General features: G+C 40.1%; 2 protein-coding genes across 9 annotated transcripts in view; one reads left to right on the top strand and one right to left on the bottom strand.

Annotated features, from left to right (window-relative positions):
* emp2 (epithelial membrane protein 2) overlaps positions 1–10,326 on the top strand; it is a 16,417-nt gene extending 6,091 nt beyond the window's left edge. Inside the window, exons 2-5 of the mRNA XM_088612963.1 lie at positions 6,426–6,541; positions 7,433–7,526; positions 7,875–8,015; positions 8,607–10,326. Of these exons, the coding sequence (XP_088469089.1) occupies positions 6,464–6,541; positions 7,433–7,526; positions 7,875–8,015; positions 8,607–8,776 (483 nt within the window). The 5' untranslated portion in view covers positions 6,426–6,463 and the 3' untranslated portion in view covers positions 8,777–10,326. The remainder of the gene's footprint in view (positions 1–6,425; positions 6,542–7,432; positions 7,527–7,874; positions 8,016–8,606) is intronic.
* Positions 9,979–22,391, bottom strand: atf7ip2 (activating transcription factor 7 interacting protein 2). Of its 8 annotated transcripts, none has more exons than XM_088612958.1 (15): positions 22,342–22,391; positions 20,862–20,971; positions 19,429–19,560; positions 18,667–18,771; positions 18,078–18,211; positions 16,401–16,483; positions 14,678–14,751; positions 14,454–14,508; positions 14,100–14,158; positions 13,612–13,684; positions 13,269–13,342; positions 13,016–13,112; positions 12,844–12,926; positions 12,414–12,727; positions 9,979–10,847 (listed from the first exon to the last, which is right to left on the bottom strand). In XM_088612958.1, exons 1-15 carry the CDS (start codon positions 22,367–22,369, stop codon positions 10,826–10,828), a joined length of 1,443 nt encoding a protein of 480 aa, XP_088469084.1. In that variant the 5' UTR covers positions 22,370–22,391; the 3' UTR covers positions 9,979–10,825. The 8 variants fall into 8 exon arrangements, with proteins under 8 accessions (XP_088469084.1, XP_088469081.1, XP_088469077.1 ...); XM_088612955.1 differs by lacking the exon at positions 22,342–22,391 and adding exons at positions 21,384–21,534; positions 21,940–22,320 and having other exon boundaries at positions 9,979–12,727; XM_088612951.1 differs by having other exon boundaries at positions 9,979–12,727.

Raw genomic sequence — 22,391 nt, 5'->3', positions numbered from 1 at the left:
AAATTCGTTGTTCATTTAGCGCCAGATTTCCAAGTGAAGATTTACTTTGCATGCTAGAAATTGAGAGGCTATCCAGCTGCAGGAAATTTCTTCTTTTGCTTTGGCTGTTTGCCGCGGGGCTGGGCTGAGATGGCTGGTGGGCGGTGCCTGGCTCATGACACTTTGTTCCTGTTGCAGGCCTTTGTTGAACTCATTGTATTATAAGGCAGCCCTGGACGCATGCCAGCGAAGAAGTTGGTTTTTGCATTAGGCTTTTTAAGAAAAAAAATAAAATAACCCCTGGACATGCAGTGTTCTACACAAGCAAAAGTGGCGCTTCTTGTTAGGCTGATGTACCGAGGCCTGTCAGCCTTCTCACCCGACCATTATATAAAAAGTTCATGCCGACAGAGCCAAAATCGGTTCTAGTTATTTTCTTTTGGTGTGTTAACAAACGGCTTTCATGTGCTCACTCTAATTTGGACAGAGCCAGAATTGTACTTTTTGCGACAGAGATGTGCAAATTGTTGTGAGTGTCTGAGGGCCACTGTGCCTGCAGTCACATGAATGCTGTCTTTGTGCTCTGTGTGCTCCTCTGTGACATAAACACAGCAGTATAAATGCAGGACCGTGGTACTGTGGGGGGGTGGGAAAGCCTCCGTCTGATACGAGGAACCAACGCTCTTGACAGTTTCTGAAAAGTCATGTGTGAAAAGCTGTTTGATTGAAACTTAAAAGATAGTTTTGCATTTTCTTCTTTCAAGTTCCACTGTAGTTGAGTGTTAATACCGTTCAAAAGAACTTTACCTCTGAATTTACAGGTATTCTTTCTGTATTTCCCAACTGTGCACAAATCTTCCTTTGCTTGATCCCACTCCATGCCTGTGCTGTTGGACCCCTCTGTTTCGTGACATTTTGTGTGTGTTTTTCAATGAGTGGAATGGTTTCTGCAGCCTTTTCGCCTTTTGGTCTTCTTGGTTTGGACAATCCATTCATGTTTTTTCCTGGTACATCATTACTTTTGCATTGCATTCAAACTGCAGGATAACCCATTGTTAATTCTGATACACTTCTGTCAAACCGCTTCATTATCTTTTAAGTGTTTTTGCATGGGAAGAGATTAGTGAGCTTCCTTGCTTTTCCTTCTCCTGAGCTGCCTGAATCACCAAGGTTTTGTTCACTTTTCCTCTGCTGTATTTGTCTCATCTTGTTTACGCTGCTTAGTGCTTTGAAGTCTGTTTTATCAGGGTTATTTGTCATGTCCCGTCGATTTGAACCGAACAGCTATATCATCGTTAGTTCAGTGATTGCTGTTCCACCTTCAGAGTGAACACAAGCTGTTTCAGTGTGATAGCTTAAAGGGCTGCTATTTCAAATGTTACATAAAACTGCAAGTCCATAAAGATCCATATACTGTATATTACTCCACAGGATCTTTAAGCACCAGGGACAATAACCCAGCTGCAAGCTGGGAATATTTATAAAGGATATTCACCCATCTGTAAATCAGGAGCTTAATTTATAGCATAATTTCTGTTCACCCAGCAACCAGGTCAAACACTGCTGAATGTTAGACTTGTATAAATACACCACACCTATGTCATTATGGGTGTTACGGTGAAGTGTGTGATCTGTCATATCGTGATTTTGCTTGGTGTTGTCACCTGTGATTTTACTGGTAGTTCTATGCTTGCTTTTAGGTTGAATCCATCTCCGTAGTAAATACAGCATTGGATTCAAGGAAGAGTCAAGTTTTGCTTTTGCAGTAGAGTTTGGATTTGTGCTTTTCCTTTATGGCCACTGTAAACAGTGCCTCTGCTGCTTGCTGCATTTCATTAAAGCAGAGGGAAGGAATGTAAGTTTCTGTCTTGTAGACAGCCTCCACATCCCAGGAGAGCTTTGAAATTCATCTTTGCAAATCCACCTTCTGATTTTTCCAACACATATGTGTGTAGATGAGAAATCCATATGAGGCTTTTTCAGCTTAAAGTAACCGGTCACTAACATATGGAAACACAATTGATCTCGTCTTGGAGCAACTGAGACATCACAACATCTACTCCTTTCAGTTGGGAGTAGAAAGGAGGGTTGTTGTTTTTCGCTATGGATTTTATTGGGCTGCAGACTTGGGGTCCATTTTAAAACAAAAAGTCCTTATTAAACTCGGAGAAAGCACCGAGTTTAATAAGATCTGTCTTATTCACTGAACGTCTCGGAGAGTGAAGCAGTTACCGATAGAATTATTTGTTATTTATATTCGACAAGGTGAAGTAGTGGCTTTTCCACTTTTAGTGTAGTTCCCAATTTGAGATGGAAATGGAGTCCATATCCTGTGTGGCTTTCCTGCTTTCTGCCTTCGGCCCCCGGATGACTTAAATGTTGTCCACAGAATATTAGAACTGGTTACGCTTTGGGAAATCCTGACCCGACTGAGTTAACCTTCAGATTCTTGACAGAATGCTGTGGCCTTTTTCAAAGTGACTGGGGATTACACAAATATAAACACTCACAGATGCAGAAGACTGAGGCTCCGTAGAGTATCCCTGATATTTTTATTCTTGGGATGCTAGAGTGTGGAAGTGGGTAAGGATGTACTGGCAGGTCTCGGAACACCACGCTGTGGGCACTCAGGAGGTGGATGGTGAGTGCAGTAGGAAGATTTCCTACAAGTGTTCAGTCTGTCGATCCGTTGTCTCCGACGTCTTGCCTTTGCGCTTGAAAGGGTTAAAGCTTTCTTGTGGGGCCCTTGGGGAGAAGGGAAATCGCATAAAAAGACAAATGTCAGAAAAAAAAAAGTAATTTTACAGCTTGAAGCCTCACTTATTTAACAGACTGTGGGGAGAGTTCTGGGAGCGGTTTTATTAAAAGCCACTGAAGGAACATCACACAGTCACACTGAGCTTTTTCCACATTTCGATCATTTGTTCCACAGTTGAAATGTCTGTTTTCAGCAAAGGCTGGTTTGGAAATTCAGAGGTATGCTGGAGACTGCGGCTTTTGTTTTATGAAAAGTGACATTAAAAATGCAATCCAAGTCAGCAGTTTCCATCCTACCAAGATGATTGGGCACAAGCTGTTTGGTGCTTAAGCAGCCTGAAGGGCGGAGAGAAAACAGCCTTAAAAAGCTGACTGCAATTAATTTGCAATGTGATTTTAATGAAATGTTTTATAGACACTAGAAACTTGAGGGCTGTGAGGCAAGGTTGAGTATCATTATTAACCCACAGGATTTCTACCCCCTTGCAGTATAGGGTGCATACACCAGAATCCAAGACAAATGTTAAAATGTTTTATGTTCTATTCCACACTGACTTTAACAGGCCCTGCGCCCCCCCCCCACCCCCAACCCCATTATAAGTTGGAGTCAAAGGCTGTAATAACTTTTATCAGAACAGCTGCAGTGCAGATGTTAAGGGAAGGAAAGCTAACATGCACTAGCAGTGGAATGAGTGAGCCTACTGCTCCTGGAAGCAAAACTTGTGTAAGTTGCTGGTAGATCTATCAGCATTTTTATGACTGTGAACTGGGATTCTCAAGCTTCAGTGACAATAAAAACATACTAGTGCTGTTAAACTGGGGCTCGTGTAATGGATTACAATGTTGAAAGAGCAGTGGGAAGCAGAATGGAGCAGAGGCCACCTTTCTCATTATGAAAAGAATTTCATGCAGGAAGGCTGTGTGGTAGTATTGCGTGTTGTAAATGCCCAGTGATCTTCACAGGAGCGCTTGCATTAGGTCTCGGTGTCTGTATCAGCAGGAGATGTTAGAACATCAGCAAAGGATAAAAAAAAATCATTGCTGTCAAGCGTCTCATCCTGGTGAGGGTCACGGCAAGCCAGAGCCTAGTTTGAAAGTACTGGGAGCAAACTGGGACTACGAGTGCCTGACTGTGGAGGTGAACTGCTCTTGTTCTGTGCAGTGCAGGTTGCAAATGCTATCAGCACGGCGTAGTGCGTCTGTGACAAAGGAGTTCTTTGCTCATTAACCCTGCAGGCGCCTTGTGATGATCATCTTTTATATTGCCAGTATGCAAATATTACTGCAGGAGTCTTGCCCATTTATTGTTTTGCATGCCTTCATTTTATGACATCCAGTAGGTAAATTAGATCAGGCTTCCGGTTTCAGTCAGTTGGCTTTTGTGAGGGGCCTTTTCATCTGCTCCTGTTTGTTTTACCGAAATCTTGCTCTTTTCGATCATTAACCTGTATTCTCTCCCTCTTCAAAATGGGCGTTTTGTCAACGGTATTTAAATTCTCCTACTTTAGAGGGGAAAAAAAACACATAATCCCAGATTCACCACAGGTCCCCACTGGAGTTTCCCAGTGGAACATTCTGCTGATGGAGGCAGAAAAGTGTCCAGATCTTCTGTTATTTCACCCACCCATTTTTTAAAACACATTCTGTAACATTCTCGGCAAACTCCTTTCCAGTTTGTGAAACCAAGTGTTCCTTTTGGCGGAAAGCACAGGATTTTTTTTAGAAAGATGGAATGCCGACTGACATTTTGCAGCCAGTGCTCAGTAACTGCAAACACAAGAGATGTCTGCTTAAGTTGTTTTAAATCAACTTCGATAGCTGTTCTGAATTTCTTGTACGCAAGATATAATTAGGGGCGGAAATGAAGTTGTCGGCTTCACTGCAAGATTATAAAAACTGTACACGAATGAGTGGATATTACTTGTGTTTGAGGAAAAGGTGCTTTTGTTGAAGCTTAGAGCCCCTGCATGCATGTACTTTCAAGAGAACTTATTTCTCTTAGTTTAACAATTTACCACATACATCCTACATTGGAGTTTTAAATTATTCATGTTGAATATTACGTACAAAGGTTTGCAAGAATGCCAGCTTTTATGTACTGAACTTACTGTAAGAACATGACTAGGTGAGTTCTCTGGAGAAAATGTTACTGGGTTTGCAATTTCAAAAGATGTGTGGAGAAATGTGCCATTTTGTCTAGTCTTAACCCAGTGAAGTAAAGTAGAGAATCAGACCTTAATGTCCAACCACATTATAGCACTTGTCTGGCTGTGTTTTATACTCCTATACTTAAGAGGAAAATGTGCATTTAGTGGAATAACCAATTTTAATCCCCAGACAACCCAATGTGAATAACTCCCAAACTCTTGCTTTTGCTTGTCTTCATTCCTCTTTCCCTTTGCTTCAGTTTTTACTGATTTCACACATTTACTCTTGGCCCAGCAGTCCACACCCTCTCCCTGCTCCCTTGCACAAGTGGGTGGTTTGAAGTAAATGAACACCAGGTGCTGAATGAAACCGCTGCACTGAGCTGGGCTGTAAACCCAGCCTCTTAATTGTACACTTACAGTACTACTGCTGTGGATGTTTTAGACGGTGGGTTTGTTTTTCTCTGCCTACTACTACTGTAGTTTTCTATTTCAACTGACAGGTTTATATTGCTGTGTTCACCAGTCCAAGGAAGGAAGCTTTATTTAAAATGTTAGATTTCAAGTCGCTGTCTTTCAAAGAAGCAAACCTTCAATTCTTTTTTCATCAAACCAAACTGCGTGACTGTATGTTTGTGTACATATCTATCATTTCTTCTTTTTTTTGTGTTCCTACTGACAGTTTTCTGCTTTTTTCAGTTGGCTTGCTTCTTTGTTGGATCAGAGGGAGTGTCTTCTGTGAAGTGTTCACTTCTGTCTCCATGTGTTATGGTCTGGAGGTTTAAACCCAAGCCTCAGGCCAGACACTGTAGTCTTATCACTGCACTAATGCTTAAAAGACTAGTGCAATTGGATTGGATTCTGTAGTTTTTGAGCTTCCAACACAGCTTTTTGGAAAAGGTTTGAAAGGAGGGGTAACAACACAGAGTTGTACAAACGTCAGCACTGAAGTAATTTGTTTGTCTTGGTATTTGAATAAGACCAAAGAAAAAATCTTGAGCGCCACATTCCCATCGAAGAGCAGAAAAGTTCTACTGAAGTAACACTCTGTGAACAAGTGTGCCTTAATTATGTAAGCAACCCTCAGTGAAAGCTGTAGTTTTTAAATGAAAAAAAGTCAAAATTGTGCTGTTTAATATATCAGATTAAGGCTTAAAATGTATTTTCATAAACCAAAACACAACAAAACTGTGTTCAGTAACAAAACACTGTAATTCGTTTTTATATTTTTAGACCCAGTTCACTTATTAAATTGAATTGAATTGAAGACATTTGATGCTCTAAGGACAGGGGGGGTTTGGAGTCTAATATACAAAATGTATATTCTGCACACTTGTAAATGAATGTATTTGGGAGTGGTTATATTTATTTATTTATTTATTTATTTATATTTACCGTTATATTTATTACTGTACAATTCTTACATTATGTTGTTTCTTGATATTTAGGTGTTTTTAAATTTGACAATTCCCCTTGTCCTTGCACTCTCCCACAAGTACAGTATCCTTGCCCTGTATATCTTTAAACATTTTTGTTTTACAGGTCCAGTTCCATCTGAAACCTGAACTTTTTAAGTGACGATGTTGGTAATATTGGCTTTCATTATCCTGTTTCATGTAATCTCAGCAACATTACTCTTCATTTCAACCATAAATAATGTAAGTAGACCAAAATGCTTTCTTCTAATTCTTTTTAAGATATGTATTTTCCATACCAGGTTTATAGAGTATTGTAAATGATTATGGAGACAATGTTGGCCTTCTGGATCAGAATCTGTACCTGTTGACTGTCAGGATACCTTTGATTACTATGGCAACCTGACATGCTGACTTAAATACAGCCAAACCCCTGGATTGATCACTCTCATGCTTTACTGTAGCTGTTGTACAGTTGCTCTGCAGTCCACCTCCAAACAAACCACCATTCGTTATTTTCAAAGGGTCAAACTCAAAGCTGTCTGTAAAAGGCACTAACTGTACAGGAGATTATCCCACTGTTTAATTTACTTTCAGTGTTTTTTTGTTTCCCTTTTTAGGAATAGTTTTAGAGCTTCTACCTATCCCTTGAAACTGTAGTTGAACTAATGTGATTCTTAGTTTTTGAAGCATAATTAACGCCTGTACTTGCAGCATAGTTTTTCACAAACACTCTTCTGCATCATTGCCTATCGTGCAGGGATATTACTCTGAGGGATGTTGCATTTCTTTTGGATAGTTTAGGTATTCTCCTTCAACCTATTTACAGTATTTGTCTATGTTCCAATACTGTAGGTAAATGAAATCTTCTGCCCAGACTATTTTCATATTTGGGGAGCAGACATTGATTTGCGACAGTGAATTCCATTAGGGTGTCGTGAGCTCAGGGATAGTGCACAATCTACTGCCTATTTCAAGGAAACTCAAGCAGGTGTCCTTCATTGAAGCATAAATCAAAAAGAGAGCTTCCACCACATCGTACTAAAAGGTGGAGCTTTGACTTTGTGAAAAGTTCTCTGTGACCTTCTGGCTGCAATAGGCCAGAGCAATTCTAATTTTTCTTGATTTCTTCAGGCCTGGTGGGTACACCAAGACGTCTATACTGATCTGTGGAGGATCTGCAATGTCACGTGTGAACCGATTAAGGACAGCAGCACTGCTGCTGCAGGTAACATTTGTTGTAAAGCTTTGATTTCAATTAATTTCCTTTAGGTCAACGTGCTATTATCTTTATTAAACTACATAGCAATACACATCTTGTGCTCCAGGATACACTCTTGCCTTTATACTGGGAGATTAAAGCTGGAAAGTAGCAGGAAGCTGTCTTTACCTATTGCTCAGGATAAAGCGATGCTTAAACAACTTTAGAAGGTTGTACAAGACTCCACGTTGGAGCTACCACCCACAAAATCGGGATCCAGGGGCAGCACTGGTACTAATGGAGTGGTGAGGAACAGGGGTGCAGTTTAATCGAACTAGTTCAGAAGGAGAAATTGTTTTGTTTTCCCCCATGCAGGTTTCCTCCAGGCTGTCCAGGCGACCATGATATTATCCACCATTCTGTGCTGTGTGGCCTTCTTCGTGTTCATCCTGCAGCTCTTCCGTCTGAAACAGGGTGAACGATTTGTCTTCACTGCCGTCATCCAGCTCTTGTCTGGTAAGTGTCACCATCTCTGGGGTAGGGGGTCCCAGCAGAGAATAATAATATCACTTTATTAACCCTTTACAATTTCTTGCATTATGAATTATCTTTTCGCATAGCCCAGCTTGCTCTCCATGAGAGACACAGACAGGGAGAGAAGCTTGGGGTCAGAGCGCAGGGTCATCCATTTATACAGCGCCCCTGGAGCAGTTGGGGTTAAGGGCCTTGCTCAGGGGCCCAACGGAGTAGGATTCCTCTGCCGGCCAGTGGTCTTAGTCGCTGGTTTGGGCAAGTAATGTTTCAATGAACGTAGCAGTGGTTTAAGCGGGCTTAAGGATTGGAGTGGACTGTATTTGAACTGGCAACCTTCCAGCCACAGGCGCAGATCCTTAGCCACAGAGCTACTGCCCTTGCCCTTGCTTCACCAGTGAGCTCTTATCCTCTCCAGCGGGAACCTAGCCTCGTTGCCAACGTCCTTACGCTTCCACTCTTTGGAAAAGGGTAGAACAGCGCCATTCGTTCATTTTGCCAGCGGGTGGAAAGTGTTGTTCCGAGGGCCCAAAACGAGCGACGCGTGCCCATGTTCTTTCGTTTTTGTCCTTCCAGCGCTTTGTGTGATGATCGGCGCGTCCATTTACGCGGCTCAGCACGAGAGCTTCCACGAACACAGCGTGAGCGAGGGCGACTATGGCTACTCCTTTGTTTTAGCCTGGATTGCTTTTCCTCTCACCCTCGTCAGTGGCTTGATGTATCTGGTTTTGAGGAAGCGCAAATGAATGAGAACAGCCCCTGGTCTCCCTGCAACTGCCCCCACCCGAAACCAGAGCTGATGGGATGCATTTTGTATATAATCTTATTTTTAATATGATTTAGCAAAAAATACCAAGAAATACTAAGACTGTAAAAGAATTATTAACAGTAGCATACTGGAAACCTATCTAGAACTAGGAATGGTATTATATATGTGTAGAAATTCTAACCCTTTTTTTGTTCGGAGGAGTATATCAACGTTAACCCTATTCTTGGTGAAACCCATGTATGCTGTGATAAAAAGGTTTAATAGTTGGAGTTCTGTCAGGGTGTGTAGACTTGAAAACAAATTAAATAGGCTTCATTTAAAAGACATCTATTTAATGTTTAAACCACTAGACAGCTGTAAAGCTAAGACGGCTTGCACTTGATGCTTTCAAGTTGTGAAATTGCCTTTTTTTTAAATCTCACTAACATTGAACGACTGCCACCCCGTTTTCGGATTTTTGCTTAACCAGTAGCGAAAGAGCACCAGCCTTTAGTACAATTGGGGAGACAGTGCTTCTGGATTTAAGAAAATCTCTGTGCCAACCTTTAAGAAACCTCAAAGGAGCAGACATGCCCACACACTTGCAGAGCATGAAGTTAACTTGAAAAGTAAACCATGTAAATTTAATTTTTTTGTATTACGAGATTAAAAGGGGGAGGGTTATTAGTCCTGGGTTTTCAGTGTACTAAAACTTGAGTGTTTTTTCTTCCTGTGAGAGGGATTGTGACTCTTCAACAAAATGTTTATCACTGAAATGGTGTAAAACAAACCATGTTTTGCATGGCAGGCTTTGATCACAGGACCCATCCAAATCACTATCTGTACTCGAAGAGGGAAGCCCTGTTCTTCTGCCAGGTCTGCCAAATGACACTTTGATTCTGTTTGAATGGGAGCACTTTGGTTCTGTTGTTTGTGTTCCATAAAAAAAAATAAGAGCACTGCTTCATTCGAAAAGGTATTTGACTTAATCTTGGAATAGTTTAAAACATGAAATTTCAGTTTTATTTGACATAGTTGGAATTTAACCTCCACAGCAGTTAGGATAATTATATTTGGGTTTCTTAGTAAACAAGTTTTTTTTCCTTTAAGTGGTAAAACAGCATGCAATTCTAAATAAGGCCAAAGTTAAACTGAAGCTGTATTTATTTTATACTTAAGACATTCTTCTGCTGTTGATCCTTTTTAATGAAGTGTTATTTGCTTGAGTTTTTTTTACTATAATATGTACAAAGTAAATGTATTGATATATACCAAAGGACTTTTATATTTGGAATTAAATGATAAAGGCAGCTTTTCATGCTTTGGGTCTTAAAACTGATTCAAATGTGGATTTTTGCAGCAGAATCTGACATAGAATCCTGGACAAGGTTCAGCGTGTACATGGATCAACTGAAGTGTATTTTTACATTAAAAGAAAATCTCTTAAATGTTGTTAAGATTGGATTTTACCTTTCTTGCAAAACATTTACCATTGTCATGTACACATTTCTATGCCTGAAATAAAGTACTGGATGTTTTAGAAGCCTATATCTATTTTCTACTTTCTGATTTAAAATAACTTTTAGCTCTAATGAGAAGCAAAACAGCTTTCTTCAGAAAAGTATAATCAGAGAATGAGTACCATAGCTCCAACCCCATTTTTCTGTCACCTCTTCACAGGAACAAACTGGTTAAGAAATCTAAACAGAACAGTAAAAACAAATTGGAACAAGGTAGAATCTGAACCCATCTGTAAGGTACCACAACACAGCTGTGGTCCTAGAGACCCCTGAATGCACAGGATGAGTGGGAACTTTAAAACTCTCACAACAGAACCTGGCCACAGTGGTAATTTAAGCAAGTTGCAACCCAGTAGATTCTATTAAGCATTCAAGAGCTCAACTGCAATGGAAAGCAGAAGACCATGGACCTCTTCAGGTCCTGAGGGAGCATAAATGATCTCTGGCAGCTCAGAAGAAATAGGAGAACTACAGCACTACTCTTCAGCTCCTGCCCTTAAATTCCTTTGGCTCCAGGCTTTGTCTTTCTATAAATTACCTGCTTTCGATCTAGAAGAAAATAACATGGTTTTAGTAAGCCCATTAAACAGCTTAGGATGCAATGCAAACCTTAAGGCTCTATTATTACTAAGAAATGGAGATCAGGTAGACCATCTTGGTAGTGCCCAATCTGTTGTAATTAACAATGTGATAAGGACATACCAGAACCCAAAGCAGGCCCACAACCCTGGCTGTTGTTGTAAACAACCCCTTTGCTTAGCCATTTCAAAAACAGAGTTCACTCCTTCGAGTTGACGATCACCAGAGGGTAAATTTCCAACAAGTTTCAAAGGTGAATGTTACCACCATGAATGTAAAGACCTGCAACAACGAGTGGAACGTGGTTTGGGCATTGGACTTCTGTTTCCAAAAAAGTTACAATTTCCTAATTAGTTTGAGCAGAGGTTCAAGATCTTTACTGGTTTTGCTGGGTTCTTTTTGCATTGGTTGTAGAGAAGGAGTAGCTCTAATTTAATACCATTCACTACAATAGTAATAAGAATAACTGGTAGAGAATCCTCTCAAACGTGCATGATTTGTTTTCACAGAGCGAGTCCAACAGTAACTGGCTTATGGGCCTAAAACTACAGTAATAGGTAAAAGGTTTTCACCTGGCATTCTAACCTTCCTCAAAAGCCATTGTGAAACAATCTATGTGTATTTTTCCCCATCTCTTCCTTTTCATGGGCTTTTAAAAATCTTCCAAACACTTGAATAATGAACACAAATGGGAAAATAACCACCATCGATAGTTGTGTTAATAATAACTATCCCCACACTCCAGGGTGTACTCTGTAATTTCATTTATAGTGGAGAGCAGTCCATTTAATTCCTGTGCTTATTTTACTGGGAAGATGAATAGATCTGGATTCCTTTGCAAACTTGCAGATCAAAATGTAAAACTTTGCCTCCACAGCTTAAGGAAAGTATGGAACTACCTCTAGTAAATACATTATTGAATGATTTTAAGATTGAACAAATGCCAGTACAATAGACCCCAATGCAGTATTCTCATTTTCAGCTTTTCTAAGCAAGAATAATACAAAATTGTAAGTAACTCAGGTAATGTACTGTATAAGGAAAATGCTATACTGAGATGCAATTCCCCCACACAAACTGAAGATATACAGTAACACTTCAAATGGTAGTCCCACCTGTCTAGAAACCTGCAGCCAGGGATTTTCATTATAAATCTACATTGGCTCTGTGATCATTTAAATAAACCTTTCCAAAAATGATTAATAACAGATAAAATTCAAAAGATACAAAGCCTCAAGCAACAACAACAACAAAAAAAGATCCCATGTTAAACTGAAAGGGCTTTGAAAAGTGAAGCTAATAAAGTCAGACAAGATCAAATAAAAATAAAGGTCTTCACTACTTCAAGTTTAACATACGGGAATAGCAATCTTTTGCTTTAGAGAATTCAAACAATTTTAACATGCGTGTTTGATATGACTGTACGGTGTGTAGTTTCACACACTCATTCACATATCGTAAACAGTGACTGAGCATACTTCACTGTATGGTCCACAGCGCCCATAAATATCCTTTCCAATGATTGCAAAGTAATACCTCCTTTGCGGGGCACACCGATTCAGCTTACAAGCCATCGGTAGTGGCAAGGCCGATATGATCCCGATGTTCTTCCAACTTGACATACAGCCATTCAGGTCTTCATGAAGAACATATAAATAATAGCTGTGAACAGGAGCAGCTTTGGGGTCTACGTGTGCTACATTCCACAGCACACCTATTCCTTTGGGGTTTCTGATTCTAGCCACTTTCAGCTCTAGCTTTTGAGGCAAATTTGTCCTAGCAGCTATGGAAGGCAGATTCAGGGGAAATGCAGTCTCAGGAAGGGGAGGGAATTGAGATTGCAAAGGATCCTGCAAAATACAAGAGTGCATTTCAATTTGTTAACAGAGTGCAAAGTATAAAGCAACTTCATACTGAGTACAGTACATAATACATCACTGGAACAGTTTAACAGACTAGCAATTACCTGAAATGGAAGTAAATTAGTTACAGTGAACTTTGAAGCATTTACTTCGATGTTCCCTGGGGCTGAGGGCTGCCCACATCCTGCTGATCAAGATTTACATAAGTATTTAAATATAAAAAGACAAAACCCTGCACAAAATAGCTGATCAAATTTAAACAACCTTCAGACTTACCCTGGTGAGTAGAGCCATCGGCAGCCTTGATAGGCTGATCTGGTAAACCTGCTGATTTTGGATACGATGTCACAGCAGATCCCGAGTACTCTGAAATCTGCAATAATAACCATAGCAGTATCTTTCTGTAAAGAACGGATTCATTAAGTGTAAAGCCATAACCTCAATGGCTTTAAACCTGCCAAAATCACATTTGTGCTCCTTTTTTTCCCCCCTTTTATGAATGCAGTACATCTCCAGCAGCAATCATTACCTGAGCTGTTAATTCCTGTGTCACAGTGGAGTTCACACTACATGCCTTCAGTCTTTCTGGGAACATGGTACGTGCTGCAGATAAAAGAAAAGGTTTTAGTGAAGGTAAGACAGCACAGTTCTGTTAAACAAGTAGGGCCTTGAGCTAAAGCCACATTAAAAGGTACATAGAAATGTACCAAAACTGAGCTCCACCTTGAGCACCTCTGCAGCTTCTAAGGATCGCTGGCTTAAATAAAGATACAGCACTGAGAGTCTTTGAATTGACTAAATTTAAACTCGGGGGCCGTGAGGATCGCCAGCAAGAGATGCTCCAGTTAAAAAAGGAAAACACTCCATATTACACTGAATAGGTTTAGAAGGATCAGCTTCTGGGGCTTGGTCTGAAGGTAAAGGATCTGGTCTCCCAGCATAGTCCTGAAACAAAAGCCCAACAGGTCAGCATTTAATGATTTTCAAACAAAAACATTCAAAACACATCTAATCACTAGGATACTACGCATTTTTAGAAGAGCCTGCTGGTTACAACATGTGTAAAGTACTCTTGGGTGCTTCGTTACCATGCAAGGATGAGTTTCTCTTCCATTTCCTACAGACAGTAATGCCAGCAGACTCAGAACACCCAATTAAATGACTGCAGCTTGCTAGGACATCTGACAAGTTTTTAGAAGCATCAAGGTTTCATCACCAAGGTTTGCCTCAGTAATCGATTGCATAGTACCTTGCATAAGTCCTTTTTTGCAATGCCGCAGTATTTGTGCATTTATCCCAGTCCCATACATGTGCATGCTACCAACAAAACTACTGAAAGTGAGGCTTCAAAGGAACATACTTGGATTTCAATCTGGAACATCCCTGTAGATTCTGTGTCACTTGCTTGCATTGAGTCAGCTGGCAAATGGGCACATTTAGAAAATGAACACAAGCACATGAAACTTGCATATGTAGAACCAACATATTCTAACTGACTTTCATGAAAATGGGTGGGTGTTGAGATCCCTTTTTCCTTCAATACTTGAGATTATTAAAATGACAGGACTCATACATGACATTTTTTTCTGCAGTGATTATGAGTGGTATTTAACCGCTAACACACTACAATATTAATTAAATAATAAAGCAGCGTATTGCAGTCAAGTTGTAGTTTGAAAGAACATCAGAACTGTGGGAAGAACCCCCAAAGTACCTGCTACAGTTTCAGCTGTGAAGTCTGTGAACCCCAAGTCACTGCTTCTCCATGTCTTTCCGGGAAAAAAAAGGGCGTTAGGAAAAAAAAAAAACCCACAAACAACTGAAGAGTTGAAAGAGGATAATATTGTAAAGGTACGTAGAAAGGTATACAACATCTTAAAACAATTTCTAAGAATATCCACAACTCGGGGAAGAGCAATTCCAAAAAACTACAACTACCTGCTTCTGCGCAACACTCCCAGTCAGCCTTTTACTTGGTATAACTCCACAAAACATAACCTCATTCTCCTTTTCTGTGGATAAAAAGCAGTTTTTTTTAAAAAAAAGGGCAGATGAAACTTGATAACACAAATCTGCGGCCCTCAGAAAGCTGTGAATCCGTTAAGAGTCAGATTGCAAAAGGCAACAAACAGGCCAGAATGCTAGTAAATCCAGCAAATGGACAATATAGATAGCATGTATGAAAAGCACTTCTTAGAACTGCAACAAATTCACAATTCTTTTCTGTAGCAGGTGCACTGTTGTTGTATTATACAGTTATGACATTGTTAAATTCATTATATTGATTAAACATTTGTCATCAAGAGTGTTAAGCAACAGGAGATCTAAGTTCCAGGCTCCTAGTATATCATGTAACTATATAAATATACTATAACAATACAAGCTGCACATCTGTGTTGCCTGCTTTGGACCAGATGGCAGATGTTGTCTTCGTGGGAGTCCATCTCCTTTCCTCTCGAAGAGCCTGGATAAGCATGTGCCTGTTCAAATGTCTCCGAGTCCCTAGATGCTCCAACTCATCCCACACGTTTAATGGGGCTCAAAACTGGCAAAACCAGCGTCCATGGTATAACGGTTCTCATTTTACACAACAGCAGGATGGGTGTTGTCATGTCAGGAAGGGGAGCAGTGAGGTCCCAAGACTGGATCAGTGTAGTAACATACCTACAGGTTGCCATACATCAATATATATATATAAAGTCCAACTAAATACTCCTCACTAGATGACTACCATTGATCTTCCCCTATCAATTAGTCTGCTGCACAGATTAGTTAGTACGTGCACACACTTGCCAATGTTCAGGGGTCAGGGTGGTCAAATTCTTGATTCACTGCTAAAGAGATGCGACTCCACTGCAGGCAAGTCAACCCAAGGTGATGCAATTTTGATCCCTTTCATCAGATTAAATCACCACTTGATTAAATCATCACTTGTACCCCATCTGCTTGTTAAAAATACACATGACTAAAATGATACATTTCTTCAGCTGTTCAGTACATCACCTGAATCAGACACTTATGCGGGTGCTGGCTATATGTAGCTTTCCCTCCCTTTAAACAATGACTCATTTCTACACCCTAATTAAGAGAGCTTCATTTCAAACTCCCCCCCCCCAACAAATGGAGATTAAAATGCCTGCTTTTACATGTGCTGAAATAATGGTGCTCAGTATTTTATAATACTTCAAGTGTGAATTGACCAAGAAAAAAAGAGCATCAGGTACTAGCCAACTGGCTTGGTTTCTTTTACTTTTGAATTTATTTGTGAAAAGTTGCTTTTGCACTGCTAAACTTTAAGGGGAAACTGAACCAGAGGATAAACTCCAAAAACATGCTTCACATCTGCTACAATGAGCATTCCATCTATACAGTACCATTTAACACCAATGCCTCAAATGAACCTGCTATGAAAACTCCATTGTAAGGAATTGAGTGTAAAGTGGCAGAAATGTGAAGGAACTGATTTATTGGATTACCATAGTTAAATGGTTAAAAGACTAAAATGGAAAAGGTATAGAAGTTGACTTACAAGGCCTTAATGTCAATCATTTTAAGACCTAATCAGAACTAAAAACATGAGGGCACAGATCAATATCTATAAGAAACACTCAAATACACTGCAATTCTCAGACAAAGCAGGTATACAAAAAAAAATACTTACCTGAATCCGAGTCTACTGCTACTACACACTCTGCTGATACGGTCTCACAGGATGTACAGCCATGCTTCTGAGCTTTAGGAGTCCTAAAGTAAAATGACATTTAAAAATATAAAATAAGTTAAATACCTGATGTGTTAAATGAGTGATTTGGGAGCTTAATCTATCATCAAGCTACAGGAAGAGAGTATACTGTATAGCTGTGTTAAGGTACCTTACAAAGTATAGCAGTTAAGGGTTTTAAATCAAAACTGTCATACCATACATGCCAAGAAAGTCTGAGGCATTACATTACAATGAGCAGCAATTGATGTTCGATTTCTAATACAGAGTAAAGTTAAGAGGGAGAAGGTTATAATGAAAGAACAAAAAAAGTTAGTTAAATAATTGTAATCCCTTTTGGAATTTAAGCAACTTTTCCGGGTGTGAAACATAAGAGGGTATGGATAGAATGCTCTGTACGGTAACTAATGCACTACTAAGGAATACAGTAACCCTCACTAGTTATTAAATATTTAAGAGTCACCCTAAAAGGCTATTAATCCTTTTGTCTCTGCTTAAGAAGGTACAGGAACCAGGTAGAAAATGTATTAAAGATTTAAAAGATTGATGGATTACCAGAAGGTTTCTTTACAAATTAAAAACTCTTTATACATACAGTAGATGGCACTGTGGTCTATTTGTAAAATATTTCTCATGCTAAGCTGCAATGCTTATGAGCAGCCCTAAAGAAACCATGTTTTTTTTCTTAAAAGGCACACCAGGGGTGGGGGGTGAGGGAAATAGCTAACAGGAAAATGTTATGGTATTTTTACCCAATATAAACCTCAAACAATTTATGAGATGGGTTTATCTGTAGACTATAATTCACGGGCCCTGGGATGTTATCTGTGCGGAGTTTGTCTGTGCTCCACACATTCGATTGGCTTTCCCCCAGGTGCCCCGACTTTTGGCTCTATAAAGCATTATGACCTTTACGATAATCTTGGCTATGACCTCTGACCTATTTTCCAGAAAAAAATAAAAAAAAATGTATTTGTGTTCTATAGCTCCTTACTTAGTCCTGAATAGCTGATGTGCACATTTCCGGACCTGAAACCTGTAATTCCATGGAACTGGGAGTGCAGAAATGAAGATGGAGGATGACGATGTGTCACTTTTAGTGAGGTAAAGAGTCCAGACTCTTGGTCACCCAGAGTGTGGCTGATCATTACCAGACTGTAACATCTAGTCAGGGTACAAATTCCTGGGTATGAACACAACAGATAGCAAGCAAGTGTGCCGACTTAGCTCAGCCTTCACAAACCACTGGCATGAAGGCACTGTTCTGTTTAGAAGAGAAACATATGGGTCCCTTCTGCTTTTTTTTCCTTTTGGTTTTCACCACACTTTACATTCAGCAGGTTAAATCAGCTCATCATTTGTGCCCAATCAGCTTTCACTAAATAAAGCCAATTTAGAGCTTACAAAACAGAATACCACAGTGGGTTAGGAATGATAAATTAGCATTTTGGCATTGTTTTCCAATTAGTCTGCAATATCCAAAGTGACATACTAATGTGTTAAGACAATACAGTACATGCACAGCAATACATTGAAAACCTCTTTTGGAATGGCAGCTTCAAACAAAATGTTTAGACTGGAACCTCAAGCTGAAAACAAAGGGGGTTCTGAAAATACCCTGAAATTGTGATGCAGTCAGGGCTACTGGTGGGACTTGTCCCACTGGCTTGGGACACCAAGGCTTGTGCAGGGCCAGTGCAGGGGACACAGCGATCCAGGGTGCTGGTTGCAGACAGGTTGTTGCTGACCTGCTGAGGTACAACAGATTGAGAGAGGTCAAAATACCAGGCACATCCTAAAGCACATGAAAGAAAGTTGTAGTTCATCGACTAGGGACCTAGGACTGAAATCGATTTCGCAGTTTATTAACTAGTGTCAGTTCCCACCCCATTTCAAAAGGGGTTTGTTAGGCAATTAAAAAAAAAAAGACTGGAAATGACCCAACCCAGAAAATTGTAAGTTAAAGTCAGCCCTCATTTTGTTTACAACAAAGCCTTCAAAATGAGTCAGTGTTTGCACATTATTTAAATTTCTCCTCCTTGAGATTTTGGTCATACCATTACTTTAGTCCAGAGTCTAAAAAATAATTTATTAGAAATAATCAGTGACGGGTCTTTAAAGCTTTGTTCGGTTTCAAACTCCGTTGTGACATGGAACAATGGTTTAGGGCTATGGTCATTTACAGTTCTGGGAAAAAAAAAACTACCTTGTCTGGAACAAAGGCTGGTGAAACTGTAGGATTAACTGATCGCGTTCTGATCACAGCAGACAGAGCATCTTGCAACCTCTTCTTTATTCTGTTAATTTTAGCCTGGAAATGAAAGTCGTCAGAAAATAGTGTTCCAGAGCACCTAACTGCAAAATAATTGTTTGCCTTTGAACTAGCAGCATCCTATCCAGATTCTAGAGTTATAGGATTTTTCATTTCATTCCAATTGAGCCCATGAAACATATTGCCATCTTAATTAGGCTAAATGACTTCTAAACGCCTAAGGAACAGAGAACTCAAAGTGAAGCACTCAAGTCCTACGGGTCCCAGGTAACAGCCTACATCCTAACACATAAGATTACATGAAAGCAACAGGGAAAAAAAAAATTCCAATGCTCACAGATACTCTTTTGAGAAACTCCACTAAAGAATGATTTTCTTGCTGGTATTAAGTATTGGTAAAGCTCTGGACAAACCTCCTCTTGCAGAGTGCCAGTGTGCACTTGTCTAGTTAAGCTAAAAAAAGCTACAGTAGGTAACAAAGGGCTCAGATGGAGAGAAAACCAGAACCCTTCAGGCTCTCCAAGATGTGAGTTGTTATCCACTCACAATACAAGCCATTTTAATGAATGTATTATGAAACTGTGCGGTCCATACAGGCTTGAGTAAGAGATGATTTTGCAGTGTTTCACGTGCAGTGTTCGTTTTCATATGCATCAGCTGCAGAGGAAGACCTTAAACATAAACCAAAACACTGACTTGCATCTTGTTGATCAGAATCTCATGAGTGGGCCTGCAGTTGACCTTTTGAATTCGTTCCATCAGCTCCTCCATCTTACTCTCAGACAGCTTTGAAACCGCATTCGCTTCCTGCTTAATCAATTCATGCATCTGAGGAAAAAAAACAAGATGGACATTTAGGTAAGAAAGGGTTCCCCCTTTTTCAAAAGGGAAAAAAAATGTATTTGGGAACTGACAGTGGAGTGTGAGGCCTGGTGGGTTGGGGAAGGAAAAACACCGATAGGAGACAACATTCTCTACGTATGAAGAGAAGCCTCTTTGTGCCACCTCTCTGCTTGAAGAAGGCCTCAGCTGTGGGTTGGTGAAAGTCCGAAAGTGCTACCGTCAACTCTTTGGCAGATGTCTCGAGCTACTGCGCAGACCACCCTGATGGACATCAGCAAGTGTGGTGCACATGTACAACAGCAACAATGTTAATAATTCCTTACACTTGTATTGTACTCCACTCAAAGTGCCCTTACAGGTAATGGGGGCTCTCCTCCACTACCACCAATGTGCAGTATCCAACCAGATGATGAGACAGCAGCCAAAGTGCACCAGTACTTTCCCCACACACCAGCGATCAGTGGAGAGGAGAGCAGAGTGATGAAGCCAATTCATAGATGGAGGCTTATTATGAGGCCATGACTGGTAAAGGATAGGGGGAAATTTGGCCAGGACAGCAGGGATACACCCCTACTCTTTACGAGAAACACCCAGGGATTTTAAAAGGTCATGGAAAGTTAAGACCTCAGTTTTACATCTCAACCAAAAGATGGTGCTTTTTCTTACAGTATAGTATCCCCATCACTGTACTGGGGCCAGGAGGACCCTCTGGCTCCACTAATATCTCTTCCAGCAGCAACCTTAGCTCTCCCAGGAGGTCTCCCATCCAGGTACTGACCAGGCTCACACTTGTGTTGGGCAGGTGTATCTTTTGGTTACAGGACTCGTACTGTAAATAATCTGACTGCCTGGCTCTATGCTGAGCAAGTGCTGTGACCCCAGTCGATGACCTTCAAGCATGCTCGTCCCGACATGACAACATTGCAGCAGGAAGGGGCTCATGCTTGCAGGGGCACGACATAACAAATGGGACAGAATCGCCCCAGACAGCAACCTGCAACCCGGTGAAAATCACACATCTAAAATTCACGTTCAACAGGGTCAAACACGCTGCTAGCAGTGACTGGCGATTGGAGTGTCCAGGCGAACGGCAGTTCATCCGTTACAAAGTTTGTCATTTTGTAAAAAAAAAAATAACGGACGTGGCTGTAGTTGCATACGACAAACATCTTTTCATGCTCTGTATAAATACCTTGCAATAAAATGAAAGTGGAGTGGACCAAGCCTACAAGTACAGAAAAAATAGATTTGGGATCAGAAAGATTAGACTGTAATTCCCACTATACCTCCACCAGGGATATCCTTCTTCCCCGTAGTAGCCTTGCATTTTCCATCACCGGATGCCTCGGCTGTTTGTTAGAGTTCTCTGAATAACATATTTTTCTTTTAGGCATGACTTGAAGGAGAAAGTAAGAAAAAAAGGGAAAAGAAAGAGTATTAAAAAATAGCATCTAGCTGGAAAACTCCCCTGCTTTATTAGTTGCACACATTTAACAAACTGCAGTTCTGCTTCATGTAAACAAGGGATTCATAACATTTAGCAGGAAATACAGGGTAAGCTGAGGTCTAGCCAGCCCACAGATTGTACAGAGAGACCACAACATTCCAACACCCAGTGAATGTTACTGTTCTTTAAAAAGTATGTTTCTCACAATCAGGAAATTCTAAATTTAAAAGAAAAGATCAAAAGAATAAACGTCAAAATGAACGCTGTCAATATATAAAAAAAAACCACGGCCACTATTCCACAACCCGGGAAACAGATGAGCTTAAATCCCGTTAACAATATTCAAAATAGGACGACAAACCTTTCAAAATCCATTTACAGCCTTAATACATCAATTCCTCTTCAGAACGTTGCAAGAACTGTTTCTGATTTAAAGCACAATATAAACAATCCCGAAGTAATTTGAAAACAGAAGTCCACCATTGAAGTTCAGCCTGTCGCAGCTGCACATACTGCTGAAACTGCAAAAGCTTAACTGCATTTCCTACTACGGTTCTCATTTTTTTGTTTGTTTGAAGAATTATGGTACTTCTAAAACTATTTTCGCTACCAAAAACAATAAATCGGTACTTGTTTAATGTTAGTTGTCAACATAAGTAACTTGAAGTCTTACAACATGAAAAACGATCAATACGTCGTCATGAACTTCTCTGAGCTTTTATCTCCACAAAAGCAAAAATCAAGGACTTTATTCCAGATGGACTGAAAACAGCGATAACCGCCGTTCTGCTCTGGTTAAGCACGTATCTATTCATATTGAATGGACTCTCTACCCTGGTCAAAAGCAATAAAATAATACTGTCGCGTGTGTTTCTTCAAAACATACCAAACTAATATCAAATAACAAAAATACGTACGTTAAATGTAAGCGCTTATATTGAAAGGAACAAAAAAAAACGTTATTTCCTTCAGTTAGTCCAACACATCACACCCAACTCGCATCTTAAATAGCATCTACTCATTCAGCGTTCATTTTAAGACATCCACACACCAGATACCTGACGTTTTAGGGAAAAAAACCCACAAGAAGTCGTTAACTGTTAATTGCTACACCTTTGCGTACACACCTACGGCAATTTAAATAGCAATGGCCTAATTAAAGAATAAACTATGAAATCGTCACTGACACCAAGAGCAATATGGTCAATAACAGTCTACTGTATTCAGTGAACTTAAAAAACAGACAACGCCTCAGCGCTTTTTGAGCTGTGTTTTAAAAGGTTAAGTTTAACTAGAATACAGCACTTCAGAATACGAACTTAACGTAACCCTCCCGATACCGAACATCTGCCGTGGGACTTTCTATGAC

Source organism: Lepisosteus platostomus, chromosome 19 (assembly GCF_059453375.1).
Source record: "Lepisosteus platostomus isolate fLepPlt1 chromosome 19, fLepPlt1.hap1, whole genome shotgun sequence".
NCBI classification, from domain to species: domain Eukaryota; kingdom Metazoa; phylum Chordata; class Actinopteri; order Semionotiformes; family Lepisosteidae; genus Lepisosteus; species Lepisosteus platostomus.
This window is presented reverse-complemented; position numbering and strand designations above follow the sequence as displayed.

What these genes read in the sequence shown, in the direction of transcription:
- atf7ip2 (XM_088612951.1), bottom strand. Translation starts at nt 22,369, where the DNA reads ATGTTCGGTATCGGGAGGGTTACGTTAA. An exon ending in AGCAGTAGACTCGGATTCAG is followed by an intron (nt 14,752 to 16,400) that starts GTAAGTATTTTT and finishes TTTTATCCACAG; the next exon opens with AAAAGGAGAATGAGGTTATG. An exon ending in CACAGCTGAAACTGTAGCAG is followed by an intron (nt 14,159 to 14,453) that starts GTACTTTGGGGG and finishes CCCATTTGCCAG; the next exon opens with CTGACTCAATGCAAGCAAGT.